Genomic DNA, 15,631 nt, shown 5'->3' with positions numbered 1-15,631 from the left:
CAGGAATCAGCGACTGTAAACGACACAGGTAACAGATGTTACTACTTAAATAATAATTCACCCAAGTGTAGGTTGTCTGCAAGTAATATATTTCGTAAGTACGAGATCGATCCACAGAGAGGTTATTTTGAGTTTAAATTTATTAATTTATAGATTACCAAATGCAAGACTGAAGTTTACAAATTATAAATATTGTCAAGGCTTGAGGATTTATTCTTGGTTTATGTAATATTGTTTAACTAAAAGTGAAACAAAAGAAACTACCATAAATAATGGTTCCAAGAAAATTAAACACACACATAATCTAATATAGTTCCCACTATAGAAAATACCGAATTAACCGATATTTTATATATGGTACCTATGATTATAATTATAACTATATAAATAAATAATTGCATAAATTAAATGTTAAATTAAATCATTATATTTCATTTAGAACAACCGGCAGAGCCACGCTATTGCCTAAATGAAATATATTGATTTAATAAGTTAGTTGCGGTAAAGTAAAAGTTAGTTGCAATAAAGTAAATGTTAGATGCGAAAAATAAAAGTTAGTTGCGAAAAAGTAAATGTTAGATTGTTAGATGTTAGTATTAAGTCATAATATTTCATTTAGAACAACCGGCAGAGCCACGCTATCGCCTAAATGAAATATTATGATATTATTATATAAATATACATATATATATATCTATATATATAATAATAATAAGTGATGAAATATTTATTGTATCAAAATTAAACAACAAATCAAGATAACCACTTTAATGGTATCAAGCATTTGATGTAAATTGATAACAACAAATAATTCATTTTTATACCTACAACAAAAATAAGTTAGCTAAATGAAAAGAGATAAAGAAATAATATACAAAATATAAACAATCTTACTTCACCAAGAATGCATCCTCTTCACCTTGATATAATAGATTTAGCTTGCCATGAACTTACTTTTGATCAACACTAAAATATCACTCATAGTTGAGAAAATGAAAGAAAATATATTTAAACTTAGAACTTTGATACACACTCACACTATATTTTACAATGAGATAGAATGATTCTCAAGCTAGCACAAGGCCTCTATTTATAGGCCAAATGAGAGAAAGAGTCAAAAATTCTATTAATGCCATGTAGTTGTAATAGTATTCTTTGTCTCCTCAACTCCAATTCCATGTCCCTTCTTTCAATGCCTTGTTCCACGACTTTTCTCACCACTTTGACTCTGATTAAGGCCACAAACATGTGGGGAATTTTGTGTAGATGAGTTTGGCCACTTGATTCATCTCATTTGGATAAATATTGAAATAGTTATGAATTTTTTACTAAATGATGGTCATAGTAAAAGTAAATGTGTCCTCCTTTTGATCTTTGCACAATTTGATCATCTTAATGAGCTTTTTAGGCAATCATGTCTTCTGCAAAGTTGTAAATAACTTCTCAAGGATTCCAACCATGTTTGAGTCACCTCCATTTGAATTTTCTAGCTTGAGTTATCATTATTTTACCAACACGTAAAAAACCTGAAAATAAAACAAATTTAGTAAGACATTTAAATATAAACAAACAATACTAAAATAACATAATGTATAATTTTAATGAAACTTAAAATTTTAAAATACAGGTTTTAACATATAATAAATTATTAATTTTAAGTTTCATCACACCCCCACACTATCTTATTACTAGTCCCTTAGTAATAAAATTTATCGGAAAGTCACAACCTAGATTCTTTATTCCTTTTATATATTCAAATACAAACATATTCATTAAAAACAAAATCATATACCGATTTATATATATATATATTCGTTTAATATAATAATATATAATTAGATGTGTTTTTATTCTTATTTTCACATAATATATAAAGTAACAATATATATATAATTTTTAAATTTCTAAAAAATTTATAATAATATAGTCAAAAAGATAATTCACACCACCCACCATAACATGTATAATATCAAGAATATTATTGTAAAAGCCTCAACTCCATATAATCTTTCAGGTCAAAATGTTTACGGAATAGCTAGTTTTCACTCATGGAGTTGGAATGAATATTAACTCTCATCGAAAAAGGCCAAGTATTAAAGCAGACAATTAATTAAACTAATATTGAAAACAAAATAGGAAAATTTACAAAGAATAAAATCCCCTTTTTTTCTTTTTTCTTTTTTCTTTTTTCTTTTTTTCTTTTTTTGTTATTGTTTTTTTTTTTTTTTTTAAATAACGTGACTGCAAAATTTTACAATAACATAAAATTTTCTATCCAAACATTCTACCATAAATATATATATATGTATATATATAAACATTTATATAACGGATACATCCGATTTCCTTTGGAACTTATCTAGCACAAACAAATCTTCTTCTTTTTTTTTTTTTTTTTTTTGAGAACATTGATTGATGTTTTTAGAACACATTGATAGTACATCAATCAAATCTAAAAAAAATTTACACTGAATAAAGTATTTTGCAGTCCGTTATTTATTTACTTCTTTTTTTTTCAATAAATATTTTTTTTTAGGGGATTTATATTCTTGTAATAATCCATTTTTTAATAATCAATAAAAGTTTATTAATTGTTTTCTCATTTCTCACCACTCACTCACAAAAGATGTGTGAGTATATATTATACTTTTACAAAAGAATTCTTTCAATTATACATGTTAACAACCATACAAACCATATCTTTTAACTATATTCTCATAAAAATTTTAGAAAATATTTTATTTGAAAACACACACAATTATATACATATATGTAAATAAATAAACACATCTATTATATATTTTATATTAATTGATCAAAATATATATGTATATAAATTGGTACATATGAAAACTAATTTTTCTTGTAGTCTGTAATTTGAATATAATGAATATTAAAATCTAGTGTATTGCGATTTTCCGATAATTATTAACTAATGTGTCTCAGGTGCATTTTACTGACACCTTACTCGACATTGAACTAAAAAGTATTATTATTATTACTACATATTTTTATTTTTTATATAATAAAAAAAACTAAGAAGAGAAGAAGAAGAAGAAGAAGAAGAAAAAATTATTCATACCTTAAAAAAAAAAACATTAAAAACATACCGTTGAATCGCAAGTTTAGCATCACATGAATTTTCTTTTCTTACTCTTGGATGTTGGCCAATTAAGTTGAGATAAGAATGGATCTGGTTCATGACTAAATCCTTGCAGTAAATCAATAAGTTCACCTTCACTTGTAGCAGAAACTAACATCCTTCGCGAAGCTAATGAAATAAATCCCTGTTCCACAACATCATCAAGAAACGATAACAGTTTATCATAATAATTGTTAACATTTAACAAACCAATTGGCTTATTGTGGATATTTAATTGTGCCCAACAAACAGTATGAAATATTTCTTCCAAAGTACCGAAACCTCCTGGCAGAGCAATGAAAGCATCTGAATGTTCAATCATTTGAGTAATTCGTTCATACATGTTGTCCACTTGCATTTCTTCTCCTATTGTTGGTCCTGTAAGATTGGCTAAAGTAATCGGAATAATGCCTAAGACTTCACTTCCACCTGCATGCGCAGCTTTTGCAACTTTTCCCATGAGGCCAACTTCACCACCACCATATACCAAATGAATCTTTCTTTTAGCAAGTGTTATTCCAAGCTTTTCTGCTACATCTTCATAAATTGAATCTTTTCCTGCACTAGATCCACAAAATACACAAATATTTTTGATTTTACTTACCGTGGACGTTGACATGTTGAGAAATATGTTTTCTGTAATTGTTAGATCACAACATATGAATTTATAAACGTAACATGCCAAAAGTCAATATTTGAACAGGAAATTATTATTATTAAAAGAAAATAAAAATGACAAAATTAAGCCAAATATATACAGCGTAGTTGTGATTGTGGCTCACATCTTCCTCTGATTTTACGTTCAGTAACGGCTTCAACACCTTCTATGAGTCGAGGATATGCTTCCCATCCAATTTTCTTATAAATTGGCAAACAGGGTCTTTTAACGTCAGATTCCCAAGACGAAATTGTGTATATTTTTACTTATCTAAATAGATATGCGTTACTACAGTAGGATCTTTGTAAGGCTGATTCCACCGTCCATATTGATATTCCTCCTGTTGAAATTGCCACCATAGTTTAAGAAGTTCATTTTGCACGTACCCACTAGAATGCGTATCAAGAACCTCTAGAAAATTATCCAAAGGCTCTTTACTCAGACCATTCTTAATGAATAAAATTTTATCTTCTCTATTCATTGATGTCATTCCAACATTTTTGCAATTTCCTTTACAAGTCCACCTTGCACATTTATGACATCCACCTATACGTTTAGCTCTTCGCTTTTTGGCATATGTGCTTTTACCAAATCCTGGCATATGTCTTATTATTAATTCACTTGCTTCCCCAACCAATCGTACTTTTGCTTCAATTATCAAACGGATATCATCCGGTATGCCATATAACATCATCAACCTTAGCCGCTCACATCTAGCTTTATAAATTTTTTTCAACGCATTATCAGGTAAACAAGCAAAATATTTACGAAGATTCATAATACACACATCCATATTATTATTATTATATATATTTCAATTATTTTGGGAAAACTGAAGAAACCGACTTAAACAGTCACGGAGTACCGTTATCCGCCACTTAACCGGGAAATGAACTAGAATCTGCAAAACAAAATGAAAATATCAAACAGCTATTGTGGATCATATAAAGGCATAAACTCATCATTAAGAATTTCATTTTCTATAAAAGGCTTAAGTCTTTGCCCATTAACTTTAAACACGTCATTATTTTTAGGATTTTCAATATCAACAGCACCATGAGGATAAACAAATTTGACTATAAATGGTCCTGACCACCTCGATCTTAGTTTACTTGGAAATAAATGCAAAGAGAATTATAAAGCAAAACTTTTTGTCCAATTTCAAATGACTTTCTCATAATATTTTTATCATGAAAGGCTTTAGTTTTATCTTTATAAATATTTGAATTATCATATGCATCATTTCTTAATTCTTCAAGTTCATTTATTTGCAATTTTCTTAATTTAGATGCATCATCTAAATTAGTATTAAATGCTTTAATTGCCCAATAAGCTTTATGTTCTAGTTCAACCGGTAAATGACAATGCTTACCAAAAACTAACCTATATGGTGACATCCCTAATGATGTTTTAAATGCAGTTCTATATGCCTATAATGCATCAGTTAATCTTAAAGACCAATCTTTTCGATTTGGATTAACTGTTTTTTCTAAAATTTGTTTTATTTCTTTATTTGCTAGTTCAACTTGACCATTACTTTGAGGATGATATGGGGTAGAAACTTTATGTGTAATGCCATATTTTCTTAACAAAGAAGAAAATGATTTATTTATAAAATGACTTCCCCCATCACTAATTATTGCTCTAGGTATTCCAAATCGACTAAAAATATTTTCTTTTAAAAATTTTATAACAACTTTATGATCATTAGTTCTACATGCAATCGCTTCAATCCATTTTGAAACATAATCAACAGCGACTAAAATGTACTTATATCCAAAAGATAATGGAAATGGACCCATAAAATCTATCCCCCAACTATCAAATATTTCAATAATTATGATTGGATTTAAAGGCATCATGTTTCGTTTTGAAATTGATCCCATCTTCTGACAATTTTCACAAGATTTGCAAAATAAATGCGTATCTTTGAATAAAGACGGCCAATAAAATCCACATTGTAAGATTTTTGTAGCTGTTTTATTGGATGAAAAATGACCTCCACATGCTTCAGAATGACAAAATTTAATAACATTACTTATTTCATTGTCGGGTATGCATCGTCGAAAAATTTGGTCAGGACAATACTTAAATAAGTAAGGATCATCCCAATAAAATTTTTTAACTTCTATCAAGAATTTATTCTTATCCTGTGAATTCCAATGAGAAGGCATTTTATTTGTCACAAGAAAATTTACAATATTAGCAAACCATGGCATAATAGTAGCATAAAACAACTGATCATCTGGAAAATTTTCATTTATTGGTATTTCATTATGAGATGATTCAGTCATTATTCTAGATAAATGATCGGCTACAACATTTTCTTTTCCTTTTTTATCTTTAATTATAATATCAAATTCTTGTAACAATAAAATCCACCGTATTAATCTTGGCTTAGCATCTTGTTTATTTGATAAATATTTTATGGCAGAATGATCGGTGTAAACAATAGTAGTAGAACCAATTAAATAAGATCGAAACTTATCTAATGCAAATACTACTGAAAGTAATTCTTTTTCAGTAGTTGAATAATTTATTTGGGCACTATTTAAGGTTCTACTAGCATAATAGATTGCATAAGGTTTTCCTTCTTTTCTTTGTCCTAACACAGCTCCTATAGCATAATCACTTGCATCACACATTAATTCAAATGGTAAAGACCAATCTGGAGGTTGTAAAATAGGTGATGTAATTAAAAGATTAATTATTTTTTTAAAAGAATTTTCACATTTTTGAGTCCATTCGAATTGTGTATCTTTTGTTAAAAGATTTGAAATTGGTTTAGATATTATGCTGAAATTTTTTATAAACCTTCTATAAAATCCTGCATGACCCAAGAATGATCGAACTTCTTTGACCGTTTTTGGTGATGTTAAATTAGAAATAACATCAACTTTTGCTTTATCAACTTCAATTCCTTTTTCAGATATCACATGTCCTAAGACAATCCCAGATTTAACCATATAATGACATTTTCTCAATTTAAAACAAGATTTTTTTCTTCACATCTTTTTAATACTTTTTCTAGATTTTTAAGACAATTTTCAAATGAGTTTCCAAAAACAGTTATATCATCCATAAAAACTTCTACATATTCTTCAATCATATCACTGAAAATACTTAACATGCATCTTTGAAAAGTAGCCGGAGCATTGCATAAACCAAATGGCATTCTTTTAAATGCAAAAGTTCCGAAAGGACAAGTAAAAGTAGTTTTTTCTTGATCTTCTAATGATATAGGTATTTGATAATACCCCGAATACCCATCAAGAAAACAGTAATAAGAATTTCCTGCTACTTTTTCTAAAATTTGATCTAAAAATGGTAGTGGGAAATGATCTTTTCTAGTTGCATCATTTAATTTTCTATAATCAATACACATACGCCAACTAGATGGAATCCTAGTTTGTAATAACTCTCCTTTTTCATTTTTTATAACAGTGATGCTTGACTTTTTAGGTACTACTTGTGTTGGACTTACCCATTTACTATCTGAGATTGGATAGATAATTCCAGCGTCTAATAGTTTTAATACTTCATTCTTAACAACTTCTTTCATATGTGGATTTAACCTTCTTTGCGGTTGTTGATACGTTTTAGCATTTTCTTCCAAGTAAATTTTATGTGTACAAATTAAAGGATTCATACCTTTTATATCTTTCAAAGTCCATCCAATTGCATTTTTATATTTTTTAAGTAATTGAATTAAATCTTCTTCTTGATTTGGTAGAAGAGTGGAAGAAATTACAACAGGAAATGTTTTATTTTGACCAAGAAATACATATTTCAATTATAATGGTAAAGCTTTTAATTCAAGTTTTATATTATCATCTTCTTTAAAATTATTTTCAGACTCCAAACTTTCTACTGAAAAAACTTCACATTGTTGATTTAAGTTTTCTTCTTGTATATTTTCTTCCACAATTGTTTGAATTTCATTATCATCTTCATTTTCATTTTCATTAATACTTGGTTGTTTACATAAATTAAACACATTAAGTTCTAGAGTCATATTTCCAAAAGACAATTTCATTATTCCATTTCGACAATTAATTAAAGCATTTGAAGTTGCTAGAAATGGTCGTCCCAATATTACTGGAATTTCATTATGTACTTCTATTGGTTGTGTATCCAAAACAATAAAATCTACTGGATATATGAATTTATCAACTTGAACCAACACATCTTCTACAATACCTCTAGGTATTTTGATTGACCTATCCGCCAGTAAAAGAGTAACAGAAGTGGGTTTTAATTCCCCTAAATTAAGTTTTTCATAAACTGAATAAGGAAGTAAATTCACACTTGCTCCCAAATCCAACAAAGTTTTTTTAATTTTATTTTCTCCAATAATACATGAAATTGTTGGACAACCAGGATCTTTATATTTTAAACTAGAATTGTTTTGAAGAATAGAACTTACTTGTTCAGCCAAGAATGCTTTCTTCTTCACATGCAATTTTCTCTTCACAGTACATAAGTCTTTTAAAAATTTTGCATAGGAAGGTACTTGTTTAATAGCATCTAATAATGGAATATTTATCTTTACTTGTTTAAAAACTTCATAGATATCAGAATCACTTTTTTGTTTTTATAATTTGTTAATGCATGAGGAAATGGTGGATGTTTATTTGAGTCATTTACTCTTTTAGATGATTTATCATTCACCATATTATTCTTAGAATTTAAGGTATCATCATTCTCAAAAGTATCAAGATTATCATCCTTACTCTTTGATTTTAAATGATCATTGTTTTCATTAATATATGGATCATTAACTATTTTACCACTTTTAAGGCTAATAACAGATTTTATTTGATCAATTTTTTTATTTTTTAATTCTTGATTTTGATTTTTAGGATTAGGTTGAGGTTGAGATGGAAATTTTCCTTTTTCATGAATATTAAGTGCAGATGCAAATTTCGCAAGAGTTTCTTTCAAATCATTCATAGATTGACTGTTTTGAATATTGATAGACTCTTGCTTTTGGATAAATGCATGAATTACATCTTCAAAGTTTTTTCTTGGAGGTGTAACATAAGGAATATAACCTTGATGATTTTGGTTATTTTGAAAATATTGTTGTGACGGTTGTGCATTATTATCATTCTTCCAACTAAAATTAGGATGATTTTTCCATCCCGGATTATATGATTGTGAAAAAGGATCTAGTATTGGTTTTTTATAATTGTTAACATAATTTGCTTGTTCATGGAGACATTCTTTAAATGAAGGTAATGTTGGACAATCTTTTGTAGCATGATCATGTGTATCACATATATGACAAACAATTTCTTGAATACTTTTTAATTGACCACTCTTTTTCATTTCTAATGACTCAATTTTTCTTGCTAAAGATGCAAGTTTAGCTTGAATATCTATATCATCTTTGAGATTATAGATACCACCCCCATTTGTTGAATTATTGTTTTTAGTTGTTGGTGGTTCTATTGTACCTATATTATCCCAATTTTGAGCATTTTCTGCTAATGAATCCAAATATTCCATAGCTTCATTTGGGTTTTTATCTTCAAAAGTTCCATTACACATGAATTCTATCATTTGCCTATCTTTAGGTATAAGACCTTCATAAAAGTGAGAAACTATTCTCCATGTTTCAAAACCATGATGTGGGCATGTATTAAGTAATTCTTTATATCTATCCCAACATTGATAAAATGTTTCTCCTTGTTTTTGAGAAAAAGTTGTAATTTGTCTTTTAAAAGAGTTTGTTCTATGGGAAGGGAAAAACTTTTTGAGAAATTGTTGTTGCATTTCTTCCCATGATCTTATTGAACTTGATCTTAAATTTTGTAGCCATGTTTTAGCTTTATCTTTTAAAGAAAAAGGGAAAAGCTTTAATCGAACTATATCCATGCTACAATTTTGATCATTATAAGTGTTACAAACTTCCTCAAATTCTCTTAGATGCAAATATGGATTTTCAGAATCTAAGCGATGAAAATTTGGTAAAAGTTGAATAATTTGAGGTTTAAAGTTGAAATTTGATGCGTCAGGAGGAAAAACTAAACAAGATGGGGCACTAGTTCTAATAGGGTTCATATGGTGCCTAAGTGTTCTTAATTGATCATGTTCTTGATTATTATTATTATTATTATTATTATTATTATTATTATTATTATTATTATTATTATTATTATTATTATTATTATTATTATTATCATTATCTTGATTATTTGAATTATCATCCATGTTTAAATTATTTTCAGATACTCGAATAAGTCTACCACTTTTTTTTCGACTCCAAACACTCATACAAGTAAAAACACACAATACTTATAAATAAAACATAAATAACAAATATAAACTTAATTTATACCTCCCCGGCAACGGCGCCAAAAACTTGTTACTACTTAAATAATAATTCACCCAAGTGTAGGTTGTCTGCAAGTAATATATTTCGTAAGTACGAGATCGATCCACAGAGAGGTTATTTTGAGTTTAAATTTATTAATTTATAGATTACCAAATGCAAGACTGAAGTTTACAAATTATAAATATTGTCAAGGCTTGAGGATTTATTCTTGGTTTATGTAATATTGTTTAACTAAAAGTGAAACAAAAGAAACTACCATAAATAATGGTTCCAAGAAAATTAAACACACACATAATCTAATATAGTTCCCACTATAGAAAATACCGAATTAACCGATATTTTATATATGGTACCTATGATTATAATTATAACTATATAAATAAATAATTGCATAAATTAAATGTTAAATTAAATCATTATATTTCATTTAGAACAACCGGCAGAGCCACGCTATTGCCTAAATGAAATATATTGATTTAATAAGTTAGTTGCGGTAAAGTAAAAGTTAGTTGCAATAAAGTAAATGTTAGATGCGAAAAATAAAAGTTAGTTGCGAAAAAGTAAATGTTAGATTGTTAGATGTTAGTATTAAGTCATAATATTTCATTTAGAACAACCGGCAGAGCCACGCTATCGCCTAAATGAAATATTATGATATTATTATATAAATATACATATATATATATATCTATATATATATAATAATAAGTGATGAAATATTTATTGTATCAAAATTAAACAACAAATCAAGATAACCACTTTAATGGTATCAAGCATTTGATGTAAATTGATAACAACAAATAATTCATTTTTATACCTACAATAAAAATAAGTTAGCTAAATGAAAAGAGATAAAGAAATAATATACAAAATATAAACAATCTTACTTCACCAAGAATGCATCCTCTTCACCTTGACATAATAGATTTAGCTTGCCATGAACTTACTTTTGATCAACACTAAAATATCACTCATAGTTGAGAAAATGAAAGAAAATATATTTAAACTTAGAACTTTGATACACACTCACACTATATTTTACAATGAGATAGAATGATTCTCAAGCTAGCACAAGGCCTCTATTTATAGGCCAAATGAGAGAAAGAGTCAAAAATTCTATTAATGCCATGTAGTTGTAATAGTATTCTTTGTCTCCTCAACTCCAATTCCATGTCCCTTCTTTCAATGCCTTGTTCCACGACTTTTCTCACCACTTTGACTCTGATTAAGGCCACAAACATGTGGGGAATTTTGTGTAGATGAGTTTGGCCACTTGATTCACCTCATTTGGATAAATATTGAAATAGTTATGAATTTTTTACTAAATGATGGTCATAGTAAAAGTAAATGTGTCCTCCTTTTGATCTTTGCACAATTTGATCATCTTAATGAGCTTTTTAGGCAATCATGTCTTCTGCAAAGTTGTAAATAACTTCTCAAGGATTCCAACCATGTTTGAGTCACCTCCATTTGAATTTTCTAGCTTGAGTTATCATTATTTTACCAACACGTAAAAAACCTGAAAATAAAACAAATTTAGTAAGACATTTAAATATAAACAAACAATACTAAAATAACATAATTTATAATTTTAATGAAACTTAAAATTTTAAAATACAGGTTTTAACATATAATAAATTATTAATTTTAAGTTTCATCAACAGATATATCAGAATTAGCAAAAATGTCAGAAAGTCAGAATTGCTAAGTTTTACAGATTTTCTTATTCTCTGATCTCCTTATTATGTTATATCTGCTTGCGTATTGTGCTTGCTCTAAATCAGTAATTGAGACATCTGATATTGGTTGAAAGCATAGTCTATTTGCAGATGAGATATGGCAGATGATTTAGGCGCTGTGAAGATTGATCAGTAGTCAGAATCATCAGGGTTGCCGCAATCTTTGTTTCATGAGTACTAGATCTGTATCGGTTCTTTTTATTCTGAATCTGATGTAATATTCCTGTTATTGTGAGTCAGTGTTTGATACAGATTAGTGTAAACAATTAGACATGGGATCAGAATGTTCAGAATTTGTTTGTAATAATCAGAACAAAACATCAGTCAGAATAACAGATATTTGATTTTGTGTTATATGGGACTGATTATGTTATGATATCAGAATGTTTCAGAATTGGTTACAGATTTTGATATTGATAGTCAGAGCCGAATACCAGGTAGGTATTTCTTCTTTATTTTATGTTATTAACTGAATTGTGTATACAAAATGGTTCGAATCTGAATTCACAGATAACGTATGATATTCGAACAGATAATGTTGGTATAGACAGATAAGATCAGTGGGACAGCAATTGATGTTGTAAGGTTGGTAAAAATGATACTGATATGTCTGGATCGCTAACAAAAGAAGCCAGAAAGATAGAACTCAGAAGATTATTACCGACTTAGTATAATCTTGAATAGAAATGGAAGTACATTTCTAGGACTGATGTAATGATATTACCGCCATTTTCTTCAGACTGGGATATGGTATGATCGTGATTGATAGATTGTTCAATCCATATCTAGTAGTTTGTAAAGATTATGTACAAACAGAACTAGGTGACAGAGATCCCTGTCAAAGAAATAGTCAGATTGACTAGAATGATGATTTCGAGTAGAGTATATCAGACTATGATTACGATTAAGTGTGTACTTGTGGTAGATTATATCATCAGCTCTCTCTGGCAGATTGTTCACAAAGTGACAGGTAGTCGGAGTGTCTAGTTCAGATAGTGAAAGATATTAGTAGAACTCTAGTGCTGAATGTCAGCACTAGTTATCAAGATAATTCAGAATGAATAGATGTAGGAAACCAATGTCGGATGATGACGATTGGTATTTGAAACCAAAGATGGAATAGGTCCTTGATTGGGATAAACAGATGAGATAGCAACTACAGGTGGTATTGCTTTGTTATGGATTGCACTTAGTATATATACGGATGTTGTATAGCCAATGTTATCCGACTGAGATACTTGATGAAATCTGATTCCAGACTACAATCAGAGATTGATTCGGCTAGTGAAATGAGTTTGGATATTAAACTCTGTTATACAGTTCTTCTGATAGATTTGGTTTGATGATTGGTGAGTTCGAGGACGAACTCAGATCTAAGAGGGGGAGAAATGTAATGCCCGAGAATTTAATTACCGTAATCTGGAATGATTTGAATACGATTACTGTAATCTGAGATTAATCTGAAATGACTTATTGAATTAATCGCGATAATTATAGACGGAATGGATCGGACTAGAACACATGAGAAAGGTGTAAATGTGTGTGCCAAGAAAGAGCCCCGCGCACATGCGCTGTTTGGATGGGCGCACATGCGCGGAGCTGGCCGAGGCTGGCGCGCACATGCGCGAGATAATGCGCGCACATGCGCGGCAAGGCCAGAACCAGTGGCGCATATGCGCGAAGATGTGGGCGCATATGCGCGGGAGGGCCAGTAGGGGTGGCGCATATGCGCGGAAATATTGGCGCATATGCGCGAGAAGGAAATTGCTAGTTCGAAGGAACTGGCGCATATGCGCGACTTTGTGCGCGCATATGCGCGAAACGTGCAAGACATGCACCTTGCCACTTGCCTTGCATGCATGAAATGTATATATATATGTATGTAAGAATCGAATTCTCCTGAGATTCATTCAGAAACCGGGAGGTTAGGGGGAAAGCGTGTTCTTCATTTTAAATTTGATTTATGAGCGATTCGTCTATCTGAATTGAAATCCGACTTCGGTACTGTGTTTGTATCAACACAGGCTACAACTGGACGTAAGTTTTGTTACGTTTAAACAAGATTTGAGTTTATGATGTTGTCAGAATTGAATAGAATTCAGATATGGTGTTTATACTACCGTAGATATTATAGAATTGAAGTCAGATTGAGAAACAGACTGTTTATGGAATTTGTACGATTTTTAGAAATGATTTGATTTAGATTTGATATCAGAATTGTGTTATTATTGATTCAGAGTGTACAGATATTGAGTTATAGATTGTACTGAGATATATTATGAATTCTGTATGATATGGTGATGTTGAGAATGACGGGATTACAAGATTGTGTGATTATGCCGTTGAAACATCAGTTAAATTAGATTGATCAGATTCAGATATGATTTAGATTATATCAAGAGATTGTTGGTATGAATCAGATGGTATTTTGTTCAGATATTGATCAGATTATGTACTGAGTCGAGTATTGACCAGAACAGATTATGAATTGAATTATACATTGATACAGTATATTTGTTATTGTCATTTCAGATCGGATATGGACAGACTGGACTTCGAGACTTCGTCTTCCTCAGACGGGGAAGATAAAGGTATAATTCATGTGATATTCCGGAAGCATAACTCAAATTAGATTAATTTGAGTTTCCCAATAAAATCACATACTAGATTATTGTTTATATTGTTACCTGATTATGCTTTGATTATAGAATTGTATTCAAGCATGTAAAATAATTGTGATATTCAGTTATGAATATGATTATGCTTTGTTTACAGATTGTTATTCATTGCAGTTAAGATAGGAAAGTCTTGACAGTCATTGTCAGACTTCTAGACGTTCGGTGTATCGTACATAGGAGCAGACATTGTCCTATTGTAGCACCACGGTACAACCATGGCCGAAGTCTAGGAATAAGACGTACAGTTACCACGATCGGTTGAGTAGGTAACAGCCATTGACGTCTTATTCATTACGGGATCCCTAGAGTTATAGATCGAGTCAAGTCTAGACATGATTTAATTAAGACCTCATGCTTATATGGATATGGCTCCTAGATCATGGAACCCATCGTTATTGCTTTCAGTTGTGCTAGCATGTTTTATGATTTAGATTGTTTATATGCATGTTTATCTGATTTGAGTTGCATGCTTAATTTCATAGATTATGAAATATATTGTGTTTACACATGATCGCATGTTTTATGAATTATTTTGTTTATATACATGCTTACCATGTTTTATACTGGGATTTATTCTCACCGGAGTTATCCGGCTGTTGTCGTGTTTTGTATGTGTGCATGACAACAGGTGGGGCTGGATCAGGGTCGAGAAGATGACGAGAGAAGACGAGTTTAGCGTGGTGATTCCGGACTTACAGTAGATTGGATTTTACTAATAGAACTTTAGTAGTGAACCTTAGATTAAAAAGGTTGTACATTATTATATTTTAATACTGAATTTGTATTTTTATATACAGACATGTATAGTATTTAGAGTCCATTACCTTTCGCAGTTATAATTTTAAAAAGAAAAATTTTTAGACCCTGTTTTATCTTAATTGATAATTAAATCCCAAAAAGATGATTAAGAAGATAATTAGCGTCCGGGTCCCCACAAAGGAAGCGTTATCTGATGCCGATTCATCCAAATGGCTTGAAGCAATGGAATCTGAGATGAATTCCATGCATTCGAACAAAGTGTGGAATCTCGTGGATCCACCTGAGGGAATTGTTCCCATAAGGTGTAAATGGATT

At 29.8% G+C, this 15,631-nt stretch overlaps 1 protein-coding gene and 1 non-coding gene across 2 annotated transcripts; one reads left to right on the top strand and one right to left on the bottom strand.

Moving 5' to 3' along the window:
- Positions 1–3,094: 3,094 nt before the first annotated feature.
- LOC140837851 (cytokinin riboside 5'-monophosphate phosphoribohydrolase LOG3-like) lies at positions 3,095–3,783 on the bottom strand. Its single transcript, XM_073203945.1, has one exon. The coding sequence runs from the start codon at positions 3,759–3,761 to the stop codon at positions 3,132–3,134; it is 630 nt and encodes a 209-aa protein (XP_073060046.1). The 5' UTR covers positions 3,762–3,783; the 3' UTR covers positions 3,095–3,131.
- Positions 3,784–9,423: 5,640 nt separating this feature from the next.
- LOC140840333 (small nucleolar RNA R71) lies at positions 9,424–9,534 on the top strand. The gene has a single exon (XR_012119919.1). It is a non-coding gene; the product is annotated as a small nucleolar RNA R71 (small nucleolar RNA).
- The last annotated feature ends 6,097 nt before the right edge of the window (positions 9,535–15,631 follow it).

Source organism: Primulina eburnea, chromosome 8 (genome assembly GCF_022965805.1).
Source record: "Primulina eburnea isolate SZY01 chromosome 8, ASM2296580v1, whole genome shotgun sequence".
Lineage (NCBI taxonomy): Eukaryota > Viridiplantae > Streptophyta > Magnoliopsida > Lamiales > Gesneriaceae > Primulina > Primulina eburnea.
Note: the sequence above shows the minus strand (reverse complement) of the source record. Positions and strands in the feature narration are given on the sequence as shown.

Coding starts and splice junctions, on each gene's coding strand:
- LOC140837851 (XM_073203945.1), bottom strand. CDS start 3,761: ATGTCAACGTCCACGGTAAGTAAAATCAAAAATATTTGTGTATTTTGT.